At 38.4% G+C, this 22,935-nt stretch overlaps 1 protein-coding gene across 1 annotated transcript in view; it reads right to left on the reverse strand.

Moving 5' to 3' along the window:
- Positions 1-1,939: 1,939 nt before the first annotated feature.
- Positions 1,940-22,935, reverse strand: part of SLC2A2 (solute carrier family 2 member 2) — a 40,296-nt gene continuing 19,300 nt past the window's right edge. The window contains exons 4-11 of the mRNA XM_045852077.1: positions 20,362-20,486; positions 15,555-15,670; positions 14,506-14,668; positions 13,813-14,000; positions 10,317-10,421; positions 6,686-6,787; positions 5,792-5,995; positions 1,940-5,699 (exon numbers count right to left, since the gene is read on the reverse strand). Of these exons, the coding sequence (XP_045708033.1) occupies positions 5,499-5,699; positions 5,792-5,995; positions 6,686-6,787; positions 10,317-10,421; positions 13,813-14,000; positions 14,506-14,668; positions 15,555-15,670; positions 20,362-20,486 (1,204 nt within the window). The 3' untranslated portion in view covers positions 1,940-5,498. The remainder of the gene's footprint in view (positions 5,700-5,791; positions 5,996-6,685; positions 6,788-10,316; positions 10,422-13,812; positions 14,001-14,505; positions 14,669-15,554; positions 15,671-20,361; positions 20,487-22,935) is intronic.

Consider the following 22,935-nt stretch of genomic DNA (forward strand, 5'->3'; position numbering starts at 1 on the left):
TTTGTGTAATAAGGCATTGGTAATGATGAACTCCTTTTGATTTACTTTGTCTGGGAAGCACTTTATCTGTCCTCCCATTCTAAATGATAGCTTTATTTGATACAGTCATCTAGGTTGTAGGTCCTTGATTTTTGTCACTTTGAATACTTCTAGCTAGTCCCTTTTTGCCTGCAATGTTTCTTTTGAGAAATCAGCTGACAATCTTATGGGAACTCCTTTGTGGGTAACTCTCTGCTTTTCTCTTGTTGCTTTTAAGATTCTCTCTTTATCTTTAACCTTTGGCATTTTAATTATGAGATGTCTATTGTGATTCTCTTTGAATACAACTTGTTTGGGACTCTGTACTTCTGGGACTTGTGTATCTATTTCCTTTTCAAATTAGGGAAGTTTTCTTTCATTATTTTTTCAAATAAGTTTTCAATTTCTTGCTCTTCTGGTCCTTCTGGCATCCCTATGATTCAGATGTTGACACATTTAGATATGTCCCAGAGTCTTATACTATCCTTGTATTTTTTAATTCTTGTTTTTTTTTCTGTTCTGGTTTAATGTTTATTTCTTCCTTATGTTCCAAATCATTGATTTGAATCCCAGCTTCCTTCCCTTCACTGTTGGTTCCCTGTATATTTTTTTTTTATTTCACTTAGTATAAACTTCATTTCTTCCTTTATGGTGTTGCCATACTCAAGGATTTCTTTGAGCACACTGATCATCACTCTTTTACACTCTGCATCTGTTAGGTTGGCTATTTCTGTTTCATTTAGTTCTTTCTCTGGGGTTTTGTTTTGTTCTCTCATTTGGGCCATATTTCTTTGTCTCCTCAATTTGGCAGCCTCTCTGTGTTTGTTTCTGTGTATTAGGTAGAGCTGCTTTGGCTCCCTGTAAAAGGCACCAGTAAATTGTATGGGGCAGAGCCTTAGGTAATTGCCAGGGTGGGGAAACCCATTTAATCACTTTGTGGCTCTGTGTGGGGGGAGGGTTAGGAAAGGGGTCTGTGCCACTGCCTGACTTTTGGGCGTTTTCCCAGCACTTAACCTGTTTCTAATCACTACACCCACTTACCAGCTATTATAGGTGGCTAGCACCCTTCCAGCTATTGCCCTGGTGTTGAATCCCAGAGTGGGTGGGTTTGTGTATGTTTTAAGACTATTCAGGCCCTTTAATGGGAGTTTCTTGAAAATCCAGCAGTTTCTTCCACTGTCCCAACCCCTACTGTTTTTTACAGCCAGAAGTTATGGGGATTTATCTTCCCAGTACTGGAAACCTGGACTGTGTAGTCTGTCCTGGGACTGGGATCACTTGCTCCCAAGGTATCCCTCCCGATTTTTATCCACCACATGTGAATGTGGGGCTGCCAGTGTCTGTTACACTTCCATTGCTGCTACTTCTCTGCACCACACCATGTCTCCTTGCCTGTCTGCCCTGTGTCTGAGTCTTCACCCCTCCTTCCTGTCTGTATGCATGTGGCTTCTTTAAATCCTTGGTTGTTGTACTTCCATACAGCTCTATTTTCTGACAGTTCTGGGTGTTGTTTTGAGATTTGGTTGTAATTCTTTCTGTAGTTGTATAAGGAGATGAAACATGTCTACCTATATACCTCCATATTTACTGGAAGTATCTCTTTCACAAAACTTTAATGAAGTGTATTGTTCATAATAGGATCTTAATTAAATGTTTATTAAGCTAAATTATTTTTATTTTCATCAAAGGGAGTCATTTATTCCTCTTCAACTGTGCCTACCTACCCTTCAGGCTAGTTTTTCCTACCACTAATAATCAAAACAACTGCCTAAGGAAAATAAAATTTGGGTTTAAAAAGTAACTCATATATTATCTTTAAAATGAGAATAGGAAAAATATTGCAAAAAGGGAATGAGTATATACAGTAAACCGATATTAAGTTTCTTGAATATATTTTCTACATAAAATAAAACACACTAAGCATTTGGAAATACATTTATTAACATAAGACTATTATATATATATGTATGTATATATATATTCTTAACTAAAACCAGTTTCTTTTCATCATGGCTCTTTCTAATATGCACCAAATTAGAAGAGAGTAAACACATCAGCAAATGTCTCAAAGTAGTTTGCAATAAAACTTTTCTTCTCAGGTCATTGATATAGAATTGTTATGAAAAATTATATTTTTACACTTTTACTCAGCACTCTGCTTAAGACACCATAAGCACAAGCTATTGCCTAACATTGTTTTATTTGCTGCATATCCAACAATAAGCTACCAATAAGAAGTAGCTTATGCATGTACATTGGTTTACACACTTTGCAGTTTTTGAGGGTTTTCAAGAAGGTTTGGTTGTCCAATGGTGATAGTCTTTTAAAATTACATTTAATAAATGTAATTTTATTACATTTAATTACAATTTAATTGCATAATATTACATTATATTACAATTTAATTACAATATACAGCATTTTATCTTTTACTTTGTATTATTTGAATAAATAATATTACATATAGACCTCTTAAAAATAACAACTTAGGTAAAAGCAAATTTTAAAAATACAGTAAAAACTCTTATAACCTACTTAGAAATATCAAGTATGGGTTTAGGAATTAGATAGCAAATATCTCCCCTGGTTTTCACTTTCCCCTGCCTTTGTGAAATTGTTGCTTGAAGTGTGCGAGAGTATTATTTTGAATTATGAATTTGGCACTAGCGTATAGATATGATAGTCCTGTGTCCTAACAGTATCTTTGTCAATACTAATTCTAGGTCACACATTGGATACCAGACACTCTGGTTAGCACTTTACATTTAATCCTCACAACAACTCTCAGAGGTAGGTAACATTATTGGACCCACTTTATAAGAGAAGCCGCTAGCTTGAAGTTCATGGAAAACAAAAGACACAGACAAAAACATTTATATCCTGGTCTTCCCGAACTCCTTATTAGACTGTGAGCTCCTTGAGGGGGAGGCGTTCTCTTCCTGCGTCTCAGCAGAGAAGACCCTTGCCTTGATGCCATGGTAGTGGGCACCAGCTAGATGCAGCAGACAGGCAACTAGAGCAAGAAGTATAGTCATGCTTCGAACAAGCAAAGAGAAACATCATATCTATAAGATCATTGGAGTAGGGAACCACTTCCACAAAAATGATAGAGTACTATAAAAAAAATGTGTTCAAACTCACATCTAATTTCCCTGGGATTAAATCTAATTAATTAGTGACAATTTTATTATTTATTGTGCTGTACACCATTGAAGATCTAGGAGTTTTTATTGTTTAGCTAGTTCTTTTGTCCTAACATAAAGGGTTTACAGCTTCTAATTTCACTTTCGTGCTTCTTTGCACCTCATTTGTGTCTCTGCAAAAAAATTATGAAGGAAAAACAAATTTCAGGGTCTACATTTCTGGTATTTGTGGTTCTATCAAAATAATTAGAACTTAAAAGTGTCTTTTGGGCTCTTTATTAAACCTTTACTACCTTATTCTCTTAGCTAATGAGATGAGGAGTAGTGATTTGATTAAATCACATTCATTCTAAAAATGTTAAATTTCTTTATCATTGCAACTCTGGGCTTGTCAAAGGCCATCAGCATCCAGGAGACAAGGGGCACACAAGAGCCATTTGCCTGCTCCGCTATTCAGAGTCCCTACATGCCCCCCATCCAATCCATCAAGAGTTCACAGTTTAGCACAAACTATTGACGTTCACTCTGTCTTGAAGTCCTAAGTGAACAGAGTTGATCCAAAATTGGTCCAAAGGAAGTAAAAGTCAGTCCAAATGAAAAGAACAAATTTCGTTATTTGGACTACCAAGTTACATAAAGGTAAGCAGCAACAGCACACAAGCAAATGTTGAGTGTTTTTATGCACATTGCAGCAAACATAAAAAGGATTGATTTGAATGTGCTCCATTTGGTGAGAAAAACAACCTGAAGATGCTTCAGCAGGGGCTCAGCCTTTGGTAGCCATCAGAACTATATTTCCATAGTTGCGAAATTGACTGTGAGCAAAAGTCTATTTAATCATCTGTGTATTTTCAATTTGCCTACACATGTAAAAGCACTTAGACCAGTGCCTGGCACAGTGGGATTACACAGTAAATGTTAGCAATTGCAACAGGACCACTAGATAGCATCCATTCACAGCTGAAGCAAAGATGGAAACATCAAAGGGGACGATTGCTTTGTGTTAGGGAACTCAGTCTTCCTAGGAAAATTAAACAGGGATTTTGATCAAGTCTGAAATTCATGAAGTTTCAGGAGCCCACCCTCAGGAATTCTCCAACCCTACCTTTTCAACCTATTTAGAACCATAATGATTCAGAAAATGTATATATTTTTTAACAAACAGCATTTTTTTACTTGAGATTCCTTAAGTTAGACTGCTTAAATTTATTGGGGTTTGAAGAGATGTATAATATGCTTTGCTTAGCACTGAGCATATTTTATAACACAGCTCAGAAAACCAGGCTGTGCTTAATTAAAAAGCAAAATAAAACATATCCCATAGGATAGAACCAACAAGGAGTTAGTTTAATGGGGGTTTATTTCTTTTTAAGATTTTATTTATTTATTTTTAGAGAGAGGGGAAGGGAAGGAGAGAGAAGAGAAAAAAATCAACGTGTGGTTGCCTCTTGCACACCCCCTACTGGGGTCTTGGCCCGCAACCCAGACATGTGCATTGACTGGGAATAGAACCAGCAGTCCTTTAGTTCACAGTCCAGCCCTCAATCCACTGAGCCACACCAGCCAGGGCTTAACAAGGGCTTATAATAGATGTTTCTATTAACTATAAAACTTTTTTTACTGTTTAATCTAAGAAAACCTCTTTGGTCATCAACTAAAATGTTATTTGCTTGTTTTTTCCAAATATGGAAAGATCTTGGTAAGCCTGCCAAAAACAAAAGGCTTTCTTTACAAACACATTTTAATATACTCACTAAAAGCTTCCACATGAAAATATAGAAAAAAATAAAAATTTAATCAAAATGCAAATTCCAATGCATAAGAAAACACTGAGTGAGAGAAATGGAAAAGTTATCAATTTTACCATGAACTTTAACTGCCACTAGCTGTATCTCCTTTAGTATGAGGTCTGTGGGTAAGAAAATTCCAACCTAGATTCATATATGTAAATATTAATAGCTGTAGCTTCAGGTTTCTAGTCAGGTTTCTATGTAATATGATACATAAAAACAGCTTCAATTTCAGTAAAACCTTGTTATAAAGAAGAGAACTGGTAACATTTTAGAATGACCTTGCCCTTCAGTGTGATGAAATGAGCTAGACTTTAAGGTTTACTTAATTACAGATTTCTACTATCAAAAATAGATTTTGTAACTTTTAAAAAAAGTACTTTCTTTGGTAATATTTGATGACATTTCTGATCAGAGCCCATACAAGCTCCTTTAAAAAAATAAAACAATACTTTAAGATATAGACATAAAATTCTCAAAGAACACATTTAAAATCACAGAGCTTTCTTCCTTCTTCTGTTCATGTCAGCAAGCAGGTTATTTTTCTTTACTCAGTCTCTGTAGCTCCAAGGAATTTCATTTCTGTGGCTGCTTTTGGTGTTTTGGCTGAACCACTCTTCTTTCGGAATTCTGCCGCGATTTCCTCAAAGGACTTTCCTTTGGTCTCTGGAACTTTGAAAAATGTAAACAGAGTAAAGCCCAAGACCACTCCCGCGAAGAGGAAAAACACATAAGGCCCACAGAAGTCCTGCAGAGAGAACAAACACAGAGAGAGTCTCAGTCAGGGGTTGTTCAGCCCTGTCTTCAGCCGGTACATGTGCACGATATTAGGCCACTTACCGCAATGTAGGGGAAACACAGAGCTACAATGAAATTGCAGGTCCAGTTGCTGAAGGCAGCTATGGCTAGAGCCGCAGGGCGTGGTCCCTGACTGAAGAATTCAGCCACCATGAACCAGGGGATGGGGCCTGGCCCGATTTCAAAGAAACTGACAAAGAGGAAGATGGCGACCATGGCCACATAACTCATCCAAGTGAATTTATCCTGAGGAAAAGAACAATACAAAACAAAAACACAAGTAGAACTGGGATTATTGGCTGCTTCTTCCCGTAGCTTCGTAGACCCTTCCTGAGGTTAGCAATGAACATGGCCCTCTTCCTGGTAATTATGTGCAAATAAGCACAAGTTATTCTAGTTGGAGACAAGTTTACTCTAGTCTGAGTCACCCTTAAATCTTATGAGCTCTGTTATAGGAAAATCTTCTGGATTATGACTTTTATATGATTCTTGGTCACTCTTTTCCTATAAAAGAGGCAGGGTCAGGATCCAGTGACCTTTGCTCCTACTAATAGCTAGGCTGCTAGATTGGGTGCATGTGAAGTAGTGGTTGAGCATCCTGGGCTGGAGATGCCCGGACACTTGCCCAAGGTCACACAGGCAGCCAAGTAGCAGAGCCAGCACTGGAACCAGTTTGGGGCTGACCCCAGAGCCTGTGCTCTGGCCACGTCTGCCTCCCTGGCTAACACGTGCAATTTACTTGCTGATGTTCAGCCTTTACACTCCCTAAACTAGCTATCTTTTTCTTTCATTCCTCCTTTGTGATAAATGCTCTTCCTCTGGCTTTATTTCATAAGTCATTCTCAGAAGTTCTTTGATGTTACCAGCACTTTAACCCAGAGCATGGAATTGCTATCACATGGCAGCCCCCACCCTCAGTGCAGGCACCAAACTCACCAGCAGCACAAGCCCCACGGACATGAAGATGGTGCAGACAAACATCCCACTCATTCCAATTAGAAACAGAGAGCGTCGCCCTGCCTTCTCCACGAGGAATACCTGTGGAAGTTTTAGAACATGCAGGTTGACACTTAAATAGCTTTTACTGACAGAGAGGTCATTTTGATTCATACAACTGGAAAGAGGCAGTTCTGTTACCCCGTTTTACTGACGTGGAACTGAGAGGGGGAGTGGCTCTTGCCCGAGGGAGTGAAGCTGGTCTCAGTGACCAGAGGTGACGCCCACAAATACCTGCTGCACTCAGTCACGTTGGTTTGAACACGGTGTTCCAGAGGAAGAACCCCAGTGCTACCGCCGCTTTATGGTGATCACTTTGGGTACAGTACTAAGAGGCCATACCTCTTTAGATCTCTTCCAGCAGATTTCCTATCTGTTTAAAATGTGACATTTCTGCACAAAAATGATACCAGTGTCTCTCCTGAACGTGTGTGCACTGTGGACACTGGAAACAGTACAACTGCTGAGGTGTCAACTATTCTCACTCAACTTTCTCACTGAGAGTAACGTTTAATTATGACCACTCACCTGGCCATGTATGGGATTTGATGGCTTTACTAAATTAGTCAGGTCTTCTTTTTTCTGGTGTGCCTAAATGTACCTGGTGCTAGGAATGAACTATCCACTTGGAAAGGGAAGACTTTAAAGCAAAAGTGTAAAGTGATACACTTCATTTAAGTCAAGAGATAGGTCACTGATTCTTTTGGGGACCTTTGCATAAATGGTTAAGATTTACAGTTAGCCAAAACCAGAGTTTTTTGGATAGAATCTTGCTTGATACTGCCAAGCTGGGTGAATCACTCACAGAAAAGGCTACCTATTTTAATTTCTCACTTTGGTGAGTAAATTGGCTAGGTTCATAGATCTATCAGTGGATCAACAGCAATCAAATACCCTTAGCATAGTGAGCTCTGGCTCTGAAAATATCTGAGAAACATTTCTTTTCACCTACAGTGAAAACCTTTTTCATCTCAGAGGCATTTTGTAATCAGTATCAAATCACTTCAGGATGATAAGCAAAGAGCCCACATTTAACTGTTGAGAAGGAAGTGAGAAAAATATTCATGCTCATAAAATTTCTCTCTATATCTGACTCTTTCATCATGGCTTTTAAAGCTGACTCCATGACTCCATGTCAAGTTACAAAGAAAATAGAAGCATTTCTTCAGGAACAAGGGCTTTTATTATGTCTGTTTTTTTTTCTGTTTCTGAATACTTATTAATAATAGATAATAAACTCTAAAACTGCATGCCTTGAAAATTAAGTCAGACTCCTGTTGGAGGCCAGGTGAGCGTGCAGGGAGGGATGTGACACGGGTGAGATGCGGTCGAGGCCTGGAGATGTCTGCTGGCCTTGGCTCTCACCCTTGCCCCAGACAGTGTGCGTCCCTCAGACCCTGGGAGCTGACTTCGAGTTTGGTAGCCACTGCTTCCCCCGCTAGACCCATCTTGCCTCCCGGCTCCCTCCATATTTCTTCCTGTTTTGTTTTCTCTCTCAAGATTACAGGCTGCCTGCTACGGGCATGTCAGTGTGGTAGAAAACGCGGAATATGGAACGTAATTCAAAGCGGAGTCAGGAACATTTCTCTCTTTTCCCAAATATTTATTTAAAGAAAAGGAAAAGACTGATTTTGTTCCTTCTAAGTTGTTGAAACAATATATTTCGGTACCTGTTCCTATTTGCATATCTTTATTTTGATACATGGAATTTGGTAACATAGGTTCATTTGAGGGGGAGAAACTAGGTGATTGAGGGGCTACCTTTTCTGCACTTTAAAACAACTTTACAAAAATATGTATGTGTATATAAACATATTAAAGTTAATCATTAATATTAATTATATAATAACATTAATTTATATTAATTATAAATTAATAATAATTAATAAATTAATAATTAATATAGAATTATATATTAATTATATATTAATATATTTTAATATATTTATATATACATATTAATTATATATAATTAATTATATATATAATTAAAGTTTTAAAATGTTACTTGCAGTCCTGGAGCATCATTTGTAATTAGCTGATTAGAGATGACTTTAAATTATGTCACTCACTCAAAAACTTTCACGGAATAAAAAGATGAACTCTCTAAAGGTATATTCCAAATAACCAAGACTGTTTTCAAAGCAACTCGTCCCGCTTCAACGGGGTTGGCAGGGGGAGACAAAAATGACGTTCTGCAGTAGTTTCCTTTCAGGTGCTCTTAGAGTTTGGGCTACCCAGTTGTGACAATTTGATGCTTTACATGGCAAATCCTGTCATATATAAAATGTTTTCATCACAATCTCTTTTAGAAAAATATGTGTAGAACGTTTTATCTCAGGTGACAAAAGAATGCAAACAGTCTGTTGGATTGCATCAGCACCAGGCCTCCACTGATTCTGAGTGACCTTTTGGCTCAAACAGGCGTGATCTCTAAAGGCGTGTCTGCAGGCCCCGTGCTGTTCCCTCGTTATCTGTCCCGAGGTCTGGACAAAGCTGCCTTTTGATCTAGGTGGCCAGACTATAATTTATTGACTACTGAGAGGTAATAGTTTGAAGTCCACATGAAGAGAATGAAAAACAAATGACTGAAGTATACTGAGTATAGCAGTGTGATTGAAATAGAAAAGCACAAGTTCTTTGAACATCCTGTGTTCTAAGATAAAAAATAAGCCCCATTACATTAGTTGGGAAGCTTTTGTGTTGTTGTTGTTGCTTGTTCACTTTAATTTTTAGAATGCTATGTTAAATATTATTATTGTTGAGATACCAAATCATTCCTTATGTAAAGTATTTGGTCTTAAAAAGAGTATGTGGCCTCTTACCTTTGTTGGAAAAAAAATTTAAAAAAATAACATGTGACATTTTCTAAAGTATAAAATTTCAAAAATAACAGTAATAATTGACCTTATACACCACTTCTACTTCATCGTCTCATAACACCACACACTCTTGTGCATCGCCAGAAGCTGTGGCCTTGTGAGCTACTACGGAAGCTGTGCCCATTGGCCAAAAGTCATAAGAATTTGCTGAGTTTGTTTAATTTCACTAGAGGCTTAGCTACCTAATAGAGAGACCACATTTATTTTTTTCCAAGAAAAAATATAAACTTAAATGTTTTCTAAGACATCAGGATAAAAAATGAATCTCTACCATGGAAGGAGAGGAATCTAGGTACAAGACCCAGTATTGAAGGAAATCACAAGCTGTTAAACCGAACAGCTTTGGTACAGAACAAAGGAGAGGGATCCCAAGGAGTAAGTTCTGTGTGTCCCCAAGTGAGTTTTCGATCCACAAATGAGTAACTAATGGCATCCCCACTAATAGAGACAGCCAGGTATAACCAGAGAGAACCAGACAACCTGCTCTGTTCAATGGTATGCCTGTTCAATACAGTGATTGGTTTTTGACATACAGGAGTCCTCCCATGACCCACTTGGTTTCAATCCCCAGAGAATGTAGACAATAAGTCATTGATCACCTTTAGATCACAAGGTTTTGTTTTGCTTTCCTTTTAAATTCATTCCTGGACTAAGGAATAAGCAGACTATTTTAGGGTTGTTTTACTCACAGAGAGAACAGTGAAAACTGTGTTGATGGCACCAACGCCAATGGTTGCATAAACTGGCTGGCTGATTCCGGCTGTCTGAAAAATGCTGGTTGAGTAGTAAAAGATCTGCAAAGTAAAAACAGTTTAGCCTTAATCCAGAAGCCCGGCACTTATGGCTTTAAAGCAGGAAATATTTTAAGTAGTCTAATTTTAGTTGCTTCTATGTAACCATGGTCCCTAGAACTTCATAAAGATTTTATCCACCCTCTCCTTCTAGAGAAGGAGAAACCACACTTTTCCTTCAGTGTTTAAAGCTTCTGATTGCTTAAACTTCTTTTTATATTTAACAAGGACTCTGCATATGCATTTTCCTTATTTTTAAAAACTTTGAACCTTTTGTTTAAGTATAAAATACATACACAGTATAAAAAAGTACACATGTCAGGAATGTACAGCTCGATTAATTTTCACAAAGTAAATATATCTGTATAACCAATACCCAGATTAGGAAATAAATCCTTGCTTGCTCTCCCAAAGGCCCTAAATGTCACCCTATTTTCTCAAGGAAATGCCTTCAGCTTCTATCATCATAGATAAATTTTGCCTAGTCTTATGTTTGATATGATGAAACCACACAGTGTATATTATTTTGTATCTGGCTGCAACATTACCTTTGTGAGAATAATCTATAGTTGTATTTGTAAGCTATTCACTATCTTTACTATATAGTATTTTATTATATTAATATGCCACTATGTAGCTACCCATCCTACCATTGATGGGTATTTAGGTAGTCGCCATTTAGGGTGACTACGAACAGTGCTGCTCTGAACATTCTGGTGTGATCCTTTCAGTGAACTGTGCGTACATTTACACCTGGGAACAGGCCTGCAGGACAAGAGTATGCACATGCTCAGCTTTGACAGACACTGCCAGACAATTTTCCAAAGTTGTCGTGGCAGTTGACACTTTCCACTGTGTATAAGAGTTTCGGCTGTATTGCATTTAATCCAAAATTTCCCACTAATCTTGGTAGAGACGGAGAAATCTGATCCACAACCTCCCTAACAGCCTTTATTATTCAATTCTGCTTTAACTTTTATAGTAGTCTTTTAGGTCATTTTGTTGTTCTACCATCCGCCAGCAATCCTTCCCCACATACACGTCCTCTTTTTGCAGATGGCGCTGATGCAGGAGGACTGTGCACACGGTGCTGAGTGAGGACTGGTTTTAGCTCGCCGCACACTCTCCCACCATTTTCAGGCTGCCCAACAGCCTCAAGGCCAGTATTTGCTGGTTGCCTGTAAGTAAACCGTGGGATGAAAGCTAAACCAGGGATTTTCAGGGAGTTAAGTATTATACCATTGAATGTACAGGCAGAGCTGAGATAGAAGAAAGCAATTTGGTCTCTAAGCCCCAGAGATATAAAGGGTATTAGATGAAAATGAACATCAAGGACCCTTAAAGGAGGACAAAGACCACAGCAGAGCTGTATTCAGCATGTGGAGTGAGGTTCAGCTCTCCTTTTGCTTCACCTCATTGGAATTTGTTGGGAACTGCCCTGCCTGATATCAGAAACTATTACCCCTGCCAAGGCTAAGGCTGAGGGAGTGGCCTTGGATCATAAGCCAGCAAGGAGACAAAAGCTTATCTCCCTGGCAGGAGCACTGCTTCTGCTCCTTTTACTTCACCCTGCCTGGCCCCCAAGGCTTGATCTGTTAGCCAATGACGGGTAATATTCCCCAAGGGGGGAACGATCTAAGACAGGCACAATCATGTGGGAGGCCCCTAAAGAAGGACTTTGGAGGCTACAGCAAAAGGGAGTGATGGACCCTCGCTCCTCGGCTTTGACATAGCCTGAGTCCTCATCGTCTGAGAGAAAATCTTCTTATCTCTTGGTTGCCTTAGTTCCCTTGCTCCACCTAAGCCTGAAACAATGACAGGGTGGTGCAGCTCTGTGCTGAAAAGGGTGGGTTCCCCAGGTGATCAGGCCTAAGAAAGAATATGTAAAATCCTGTGAAACCTGCTTTGTTTAGAATGCTCTCAGTTAAATGATAAGGGTCCAAGGAAGAAGTAAGTTTGCTCCTTAAAGTTTTTTACAGCTCTTTGACCCTGACTCAAAATAGGCCCTCAGACTTCCTTGTTATCTATTGTTTGATCCTTACTTCCTAGCAATGAGTAATGAGCTTTTACCTGAATTCTTATTCAAATGAAACCAATAAAAAGCCTCTCCGGAGGGGGAACGGCATGCTCTCCCCACCAGGGAGGGTGGCCAAGTGGCACACTCCCCACGTGAGGAGTGGCCTTGGTGCCCTCCAGGAGAGAGGGTGGCCAAGGTACTCCCCACATGAGGAGTGGCCCTGCTGTTCCTATTCCCCCACAGGACCTGGTTGTCTCTGTGTATGTTTTTCTTGCGTGTTGACGAACATCCACAGCCAAGATGGATACTGCTGGCTGGTATCCATCCACAGGAATTACTTTCCTTGCCTGCCCCAACTCTCTATCCACCTATCAGTCACTCCCAAAGTGTCTTCTGTGGATCTCAAGTTGGTTCTCTATAGAGTGTAGAGGAAACCCAAATCTTATTTTCAACAGCAGTTAAAGGGAATAAGTGGTTTCCTTTGCTTAGTTTCTTAATGAATGCTTAATCATTTCCTTCTACTAGCTAACTGCCAGTAAAAATAATTTTAGTCTGCATAATACAAAGATTTCAGGTCAAAACCCCAAAGCTAGCAAGCTTTATATTTGGTACGTTTTTCAATCATGTCTTTTCCACCACCCTCACTCACCGTATCATATCGCTTCACTCTATCGTTTGTTTTGGGTGCATGTGCTTTCTCAGCAAATACAGTGAAAACTTCTTGGGTGGCAGGAAACATTTTGGCACCTGGATATCTGGTATACTTCATTTAAACAGAGGGAGCCACAGACTCTTTTAGCCACAGCTATTACAAATCCTAAATTTTATATTCAACTCGAAAAGCCCCTTGTAATTTAGTTTTCTTTGGTATAATTATTCTCCTTTCCCCTTTTATTTTATTATGTCTTTTGCCTCCTTACCTGAATCTTAATAGACGTACAATGCCATTGACTGTTGACATATTTAAAAAATACTGTATTTATTTATTTTAGAGAGGGTAATGGAGGGAGAGAAACATCGATATGTGAGAGATATACTGATCGGTTGCTTCTTGCATGCTCCCAACAGGGGACCTGGCCCGCAACCCAGGCATGTGCCCTGACTGGGAATCGAACTGGTGACCTTTTGGTTCACAGGCCAGCACTCAATCCACTGAGCCATACCAGCCAGGGCAGACTGTTGATATTTTTTAAAATTGTAAGCAATTTTAGAAAGCAGATGAGGCAAAACAGAAAATTAACACTCATTATTTGCTTATACTAAGACGTGATGTTAACATTTTAAAATTGTCTTTTAGCTATTTTAACTTATACCCCCTTATTTGCTCTATCCCAATTTGCTTTGCTCTTAAGAGTTAGGGGATATTCTTTAACTTACCCCGTTGATTCCAGAAAACTGCTGAGCCATGTGCAGCATCAGTGCCACCAGAATGGGCTGTCGGTAGCTGGAATTGGTGAAGAGCTGAATCATGGAGACTTTCTGTTCACTTAAGGCTTCTTCCCTTTCTTTTCTCATCTCAGTGATATCTTTGGTGACATCAGCACTGCCTCTGAGTCTTTTCAAGCCTGCCCCCAAAATGATTGCATTTATAACAACTCAGGTCAAAACAAAAATAAATTTCCATGTACTATGTAAATGAAACAGCTACCGCTCTATGTAGCCCTTTCTATTACTTGATAACATACACTTTGGGAATTCTTTTTTGTTAAATTAATTCCTGCTTTTTTTTTTAATTTCAGAAAGGCAGAACATTTGGCTTCATCTTATGACAAAGAGAACTATGACCCTCATATCCTTGAAGCATAAGGCTGAAAGGTCCTTTAGAAGAGTATGGTCGAGTCCAATATTCTGCATTTGGGCTTCTGATTTAGGCTGAGTGAATATTTATGGGTGCAAAATGGCATGTGCCTGTCACATTAAAGTGATCTTGCATGTTCTCCTTACATGTAATCACTGACTTCATTTGGAAAGTGCTGGTACCAATTTCATGAGTAGCCATTCATGCACAGTTTCTTATGAAGTGACAGTTCCAAAACGGTAGGTAGAAAGTAAAACCACCCATAGACTTACTTTGTTTTGCTTTGCTTTCCTCATCCAACTTGATGTAAAGGTATCTGGGGCTTTCTGGACAGAAGAAGAGCATCAGAGACTGCAGGACAGCTGGCACGGCAGACAGACCAAGCAGAATGTGCCACAGCTCGTGATTGCCCAGGATGAAGTCGAGGCCAATGATCTGAAAAGGCAGGAAGGAAGCCTATCAACTTCCCAACACTCTGAGTCTGCCTTCTGCAACAGTTTGTTGAATAAGTATATTGACTATTGAATAGTAATCCCTGAGAACTTTGATTCAAATAGTTCAAGATGAAAACTGTTACTATGGTGTCTCACCTTAACTAAATTAGGAACTATTTGTTTTACAAAGACTTCACCTGGGTTTGTTTACACGAACTCTTATGGAACATTTAGGATAGGAATCAACCAAACATTTGACAACATATTTGGTATTTCAAACAATACCCAAAGTCTTGCATTAGTTTTCACCTTTGTTTAAAAACATTCTTAGATTACTCAAAACTTAAGTAGAATGGGATTATATAGATGGAGCAATTACTCTGATGAGAACCAGCTTTGTGATCCCTATTGCAGAGGTTTGCCTTCTGGATAGTTGTAGTTTGGAGGTTCTCAGGACTCCCTCTGAGACCACAGGATAGAAGGGAAAGATAGAGCCAGGTGAACAAGAACTGGTCATCATTTACATATTAAATTTTCAAGTAAGACACTCAAAACAAAGGAAACCCAGACAGCCCAAAACTTGAAGATTCTTATTTCTTTAAATCAAAATGGAATAATTTAATATACAATAGCAACAGAAATTCAAGATTTGGCTTCTGGGTCACCTCTAGTGCAACCACAGCTCCAAGGGGGAAAAGTGAGGGCTGGAGTAGAAATAATTTAGCTTTGAGCTAAAAGCCTATGATTCTACACCACCTCCACTACCACTGGCGGGAGTTGTTTTGTTTTTTTCTTTTCTATGTAGGTCTACAGTGAGAATGGACAGTCAGGGAGAAAAAAGTTGTGTAAAGTAGAGGATGGATGAAGTCGGGAGTGGGGATTTTTACCTGACTAACAAGAATGCCCGTGACAATGGCCAGCTGGTGAAGAGCGCCAATAGCACCCCTGAGTGTGGTTGGTGCAATCTCACCAATGTACATTGGAACCAAGCCTGAGATTAGCCCTGCATAGAACATGAACATAAATGTTAATGTACAGCCAAGACTATCTCAGTAACACTAATTTGGCTTAATACAGTTACTATTCTGATGGAAAGTCCCTTCGTACGCCTATTGAAAGGAAGAAAACCCTTGTTCCCAAACATAGACACAGTTTATGAAAATAATATTTGTTGATAAGATTCCAAATAAAATTGTAGTTTGACATATGAATAGGAAGAAATGGTTAATCAAGTATCTGGCAATTATTTATAACGTTGCCTTAATTTAAAAATCCATATTAATATTGAGTTTACATCATAATGCATTCAGATGTCTTAAGTAAAGAGACTGAAGAATGTGATAATAATATTAAAAAATAATATTCTTCATTGAGACTCATGGATTGAAGGAATTAGAATGTGTCTAGACCAATGTCATCACTTGATTGAGCTGAGAAACGGCTGACCCAAGATCACAGTGCAGTCGAGTGTTAGCGTGAGAACTACGAGTCCTTGCTGAGTTTCCTCAGTGTGGAGGTACCTCAAGATCACACTGCTCCAGTGATGGGTGTTTGGAGAGGTGGAAAGGGTTAAGGAACTAAGGGGACCTTCCCCTAATTACTCCAGCCAGGGCCACCCAGCTTCTTCATTATTCTCTCCAAATAATAGTTTTCAGAAAAGATTTGATTTAAATAAAGACTTTGGGTGCTTAAAGGAATACAACAACTGAGAAGCACTAGGCCATTCTGCCTTCTATAATTTTCTTAAACGCAGACGTAATCAGTCATGTTGGACATGGTGGCGTTCCCAGCCATTTGCTGAGCCCAGGGAAAGGTCGGAGACTATCAATAAAGCAAGGCTGGACACAGCGTTTGTCATGTTCTTAAGAATTTAAAAATGAGATTTGTCAGAGACTTCCCGTTATAGACGCTGGCTGCCTATTGAGTGGAAATGGATGGCCCTTGTGTAAATGATACTTTCAGAAACTATTTCAATATGTGTTTTTAAAGCTTTACACTGTTCATAGTATTTCACATGAATATTTGCATGGTTGATACAGCATCTGAAATTCTGCTGACAATCTTTGTGTAATACCTACTATTACACCTCAGGAATAGAAGAGTGTAGGTAAACTCACAGGTCTCACATCCATGCACCTGAAGTCAAATTGCATTTTCTATCATTTTTAAAAATTACATTTTTAGTAACTGTGATGCTCAGAATAGGACCAGAACATAATTTTAATAGATGGTTGGAGAGTATAAGTATACTTGGCTGTGCTAGTGATAGGTTGCTTCACAATACATTTATAGCATATCTTTTCAATTTTACAAAAAAAATTTTGTATTTTTACTGCATTTAATTTTTTCTTTAATTTCAATGTATTAATGTTAGAAAATTTAAAACATAAGTTTTTCTTGAACCTTTTCAATGTACAAATGTTTTTCTATTAATCAGTCTTATGTATAACTTAATTAACTAAATTTTCTTAGAGATTTTAAACTGCATTTGTAAAGATAATGTATTTAATTTTTGACATTCAATATCATTTTATATTAGTTTCAGGTGTATAGCACAGTGGTCAGACAATTAAGTAATTTACAAAATGATCCCCTTGATGATTCTAGTTCCCACCTGGCACCATGCATAGTTGTTACATTAGTGACTACATTCCTTATGCTGTATTTTACATCTGTGACTATTTTGTAACTACCAAAATAGTACTTCTTAATTCCTTCATCTTTTTCACGCAGCCACTCCACGCAAAGCCCCTCCCCTCTGGCAGTCATCAGTCTGTTCTCAGTATCTGTGAGTCTGCTTCTGTTTTGTATATTCACTTATTTTGCTCTTCAGATTCCACATATAAATGATATCATATGGTATTTGTCTTTGTCTGAATGACTTATTTCACTCAGCACAATAACATCTAGGTCCATCCATGTCATTACAAATGACAAGATTTCATTGTTTTTTTTTTATGGCCAGGTAATAATATTCCATTGTATAGACACACCACATCTTTTTTTACCCAGTTGTCTATTGATGGGCACATGGGTTGCTTCCATATCTCAGCTATTGTAAATAATGCTACAATAAAAATAGGGGTGCATATATCTTTATGAATTAGTGTTTTAGATTTCTTTGGATAAACACCCAGAAGTGGAATCACTGGGTCGTAAGGCAGCTCTATTTTTACTATATTTTTTAAAATAGAGAAAAAAAGAAAGAAGAACCATGATTTGAACCTCTTTGATAAAGTTATTATTTGCATTTTTCAGAAGAGGAAACTGAGGCGCATATTCAGTGAGCACATCTAAGATCACACAGAGACAGTGCCGGAACTGATTCAGTGTGAATTCAAAGCTATTTTCACGTGTGGGTTGACTTTTCACTTCAATAAAGCTATCCTGGCTCTCAGTTATTTGTTTTAACATTGAAAATAATAAAAAGAGAAATTTAATGAAATAATTTTAGCCTTATTTTTCAACTGATCGTTGAAGATGCATGGAATTATAGTCTTTCCCCTTTGCAGGTAAAAACGTTATAAATACTTTATACACTATTTTGTGACCTTGCCCCTCCTCTCCTATCCCCAGTGAGGTTAGTGGTTTAACATCGCTACAGTTTGGGACAGTGGCTTAAAAACTCAGCCCAGAACTATTAGGGTATCACTGGTACTGAGAAGGTAAAGATTTGGCTGTTTTAGAGATTGTGTGATCCTCCCTTCGTTCAGGCCTCAGCTGATTAGTTGCTTCTGAAAGTTTGAAAAGTTGTTTCTCCCCACAAAATAAAATAAAATACAATAAATGGGACTACATAAAATTAAAAAGCTTTTGCCCAGCAAAGGAACCATCAACAAAATAAAAAGATAACCCACAGAATGAGTGAACAGATTTGCTGATACATCTGATAAAGGGTTAATATCCAAAATTTATAAGAAACTTATAAAACTCAATACCAAAAAAACAATCCAATTAAAATATAGGCCAAGGACCTGAACAGACACTTCTCCAAAGAGGACATACAGATGGCCAATAGACATATGAAAAGATGCTCAACGTCACTAATCATCAGAGAAATGCCAATTGAAACCACAATGAGATGTCGCCTCATACTGGTCGTAATGGCTATCATCCATAAATCAACAAGTATTGGTGAGGATGTGGTGAAAGGGGAACCTTTTTGTATTGTTGGTAGGAATGTAGACTGGTGCAGCCACTGTGAAAAGCAATGTGGGGATACCTCAAAAAAATTAAAAATAGCCCTGGCTGGTGTGGCTCAGTGGATTGAGTGGAGGTCTGTGAACTGAAAGGTTGCTGGTTCAGTTCCTGGTCAGGGCACATGCCTGAGTTGTGGACCAGGTTCCACCCTGGGGGCATGCAAGAGGCAACCAACTGAGATTTCTCTCACACATTGATGTTTCTCTCCATCTCTTTGTCCCTCCCTTTCTCTCTCTCTAAAAATAAATAAAACCTTTTTAAAAAATTAAAGATGATCTGCCTTTTGACTCAGCGATCCCACTTCTGGGAATACATCTGAAGAAACCCAAAACACTAATTCAAAAGAACATAAGCATCCCTATGTTCATGGCATCATTATTTACAATCGCCAAGATATGGAATCAGCCCGTTTCCATCAATGGATGAGTGGATAAAACAACTATGGGACATTTACACAATGGAATAGTACTTGGCTATAAAAAGGAAGAAAATTTTACCCTTTGCAACAGAATGGATGGACTTGGAGAACATTATGCTAAGTGAAATAAGCCAGTCAGAGAAAGATAAATACCGTATGTTCACTTACATGTGGAATCTAATGAACAAACTGAACTAACAAGCAAAACAGAGGCAGATTCATAGAGAACAGGCTGAAAGCTATGGCTCAGCGAGGGGAGGTTAGGTAGTAGAGGGACTGAACGAAAAGGAAAACAGACTCACAGACATAGACAACAGTGTGGTGATTGCAGGGGGGAGGAGGGTATAAGGGAGATAAATGGTAATTGAAAAAAAAACAATAAAACTGTATTATCACACAAAAAAAGAAAAGTTGTTTCCAAGACTGAATGATTCCAGTAATTCAGTTGTCAAGTTCATGGGAAGAGCATCCATCCTTCAGTCTGAGCTCTTCTACCAGCTGCTTCTTTCTGATTCCCTCTCCCTAGGGTCACTGCCACTTTACCCCTTCACCAGGCCAGGTCTGAAATCTGACAGGGCTAGGCAGTATGTTCTAAGAGGCGGGCCCAGTGTCAATGTCTTTCCAGATAGAAGAGACAGAGACATAGCGGCCAGGTAGGCCATTAGGGCCAAGTCAGAGTTCCTGGGTCGATCAGTCTTCCACTGTCTCCCGCACACCAGGATAACAGCAGTAGCTTGCATTCCTTGGCAGTTTACCACAGTCAGATTCTATGCCAAACATTTCACATGTATTCTCACAAGCACTCTGCAGGGTAGGTATTATTCCTCATCACTTACTAGATAAAGAAACTGAGAATTAAGAATTTATCTGTGGTCATATGATTAGCAATGTAGCCATGGGGAAGAAGACACAACTCCCACTTATGGATCCCAAACTTCCCTGACTCAGGAGTTAAACTTCATGCTACTGCCTACCCCTCTGTGATGCCACCTGAAGCTCAACATATTCCTTGCGTGCTACCACCTCTGCTGTTGGAATAATTTTCACGCGTGTGTGTGTATGTGTGTGAGACTTACCGCAGTACAGTCCTGATATACCTCTTCCTGAAATGATAAGGATGTGAGAAGGTCCCAGTTTCGAAAACCCCATCAAGAGCGCTCCTGTTAGTGAAAGAATGTTTGCTACCAACATGGCTTTGATTCTGAAATAAAAAGCAAGGATTATAAGTTCAGCGTCAAACCTTGATAAAATTTTTGCATTCAGAGCATGGTGAGAATTTTTTTTTACCTAAGAGATTACTTTAATTTTGCTGAAAATGCTAGTTGGGGGAATCTTAAACCATGATGGATACTTTGATTTCTACAAACTGAACCATTACCAGTAACTGATAAGTATAATGAGAGAAAGTGGATCTCATGCACCAGATCTTCATGTTTTGATGGAGATGATTCACTTGTGGTGATAACTAGTTTGAGTTATGATTAAACTCTGGCACTTTTTAAAAAAATAGTTAATGAATTCAATTTTCTATGAGTTGATTATTTTAAACAATTGCCTGGTGATAGTTAAATTCAATTCGTACTTGTGATCTGTGACGCCTTGCTTTTTTTTTTCATTCTTTAGAACAAGTTTTTACTTGATGTAGATCATGAAAGGAACTTTTAAAGTTAAGTTTTCATATTTATGAATTATTTTGAAGGAAATTAAGACACACTTTTACTTTCAGCCTTATTATAACCAAAAGCAGGTGTGGCCGCCTGCCTCTACGAAAGCTAATACTTAAGAGGCAGGTGCTAATGTAGAGGAAAGTAGTTTATCTGCAGATGCTGGGATCTGGAAGACGGGGGGTGGCCCTTACCTCTCAGAGCTCATCTCCCCATCTCAGTGGAGGCAGAGTTTTTTAAAAGGAGGGAAAAGGGAACAGAACAAAGAAAAAGTTCAAGGGAGGGGGTTGAAAAGTTCTCTACATGCAGATGAGCACAGTGCAGTCGGATAAGGCAAGTGATGGTCTGGTGTGCCTCATCCTAGTTTAGCCATCCTGGATTCATGTCATCCTGACCACACGTCTCCTGGCTCCACGGCTGACGGTCAACAAGGAACCCAGAACTGGCATGCCTGAAGGTCGAGGTCTGTATCTTTCGAAGTTAGTTCCTAGGCTTCTTATACAGACATGCCGTTCATCTACAAGCTGCCTATCAGTCAGAGTCGGCACTTACAGACAAAACGTCAGAAGAGTGGTGGGGTGGGTAACAAGTTCCATGACTGTTTTCCACTGTTACAAATCTCCACTGTCAATTTTTCTTCCATTTCTATGGAGTTAGATGGTTGTACCCAAAACATTTAAGAAAACTAGAAAAATTTAGGGCCCAGTCTTGTTTAGAGATAAAAAATAAAATTTTACAGAAAATTCATTGAATTGGAGTCTAATTTCCATAGTTGTGCATTATAGATTTTGTTGAAACAATTTTTCTCCTAAAGTCACCCTCATTTTTATCAAAGTCAAATCAAGTCCAATTCATTTACTTACTATGTTAAGTGCTGTTTCAGTTTGGCTGATTGTGTTTTGGCATAAACACAACAAGAATAACAATTGATTATATAGACTTTCTCAAATATACTTTGCTGGAATAAATGTCATAAGGAATTTCAAGACTGAACTTTAATTAACCTTTCGGGGCAAAGAAACCAAGCCACACAGTTGATGTGAGACTTTGTAATACCTGCAGTTTTGGGTAAACTTATCAAGTTCTCCAGGTCTCCAAAATGTCTTGAGGTTCTTTTCTTGTCATCCCCTAGGAAAGCAACCTTCGCTCCTTACCTGGGAAGACTACCATGAACCATATGAATAAGTAAAGTGCCAGGCTGTCTCTCTAAGTGGCTTTTACCAGCTCTAAAGTCAATCTTTATTCCTTAAAGGTTTTTGCTGACATCCCAAGTCTAGGCATATCTCTTTCAGACATGACATTCCAGTAAAAGTTTTGGCTAATAAATCCACATTTGGAAACTGGAAGAAATCAGATTTCTATTGGACTTATGCACATAAACATATTGCCATAAACATTATAATTCTCACTCATTAAGACTTTCCAAATTCTGGAGGGATCAAGTAAGGAGAAAAATATAAATGCTTCAATATTGCTCCAGTTTACCAAATTTCTCTATGAAGACAAATAAATTTTTAAAAAATCAACAATATTTGGAACAAAGTCACAAGAACAGTAATTATTTTTAGTTCATTCAGTTCCACAATCAACTCCTGTGTAATCCCATTATCAGCCAGTATCTCTACAAGTTCAGTCATTCCCCAGAGTCCCACAAATCCCCATCTATTTCAAGGGTAGGATCTCAAATTTATTCTCAGAAACTCATATTTTAGAATAAGTCAGAAGGTGCAACATTTTTGCAAATGCACAAGGGTAAAACAATGACTGTCTCTAAATGACATTTCTAAATGACATGATTATAATGCAATTGACAAAGGAATGTGCCGCTCCTTTTGCCATTTTTTGGTAACAAAATTTTAAGATAACAATCAAATTACAAATGAAAGCATATCAGACCAAAGAATCAATTAATTTGTTCCCCACTGTTTAATTGTACCTGGGGTTTCTGTTGATAAATAACAATTGGTTTTGGAAAATCGAAGGGAG

The sequence above is a fragment of the Phyllostomus hastatus genome, unplaced genomic scaffold (genome assembly GCF_019186645.2).
Source record: "Phyllostomus hastatus isolate PE091 unplaced genomic scaffold, TTU_PhHast_1.1 phas_contig_86, whole genome shotgun sequence".
NCBI lineage: Eukaryota > Metazoa > Chordata > Mammalia > Chiroptera > Phyllostomidae > Phyllostomus > Phyllostomus hastatus.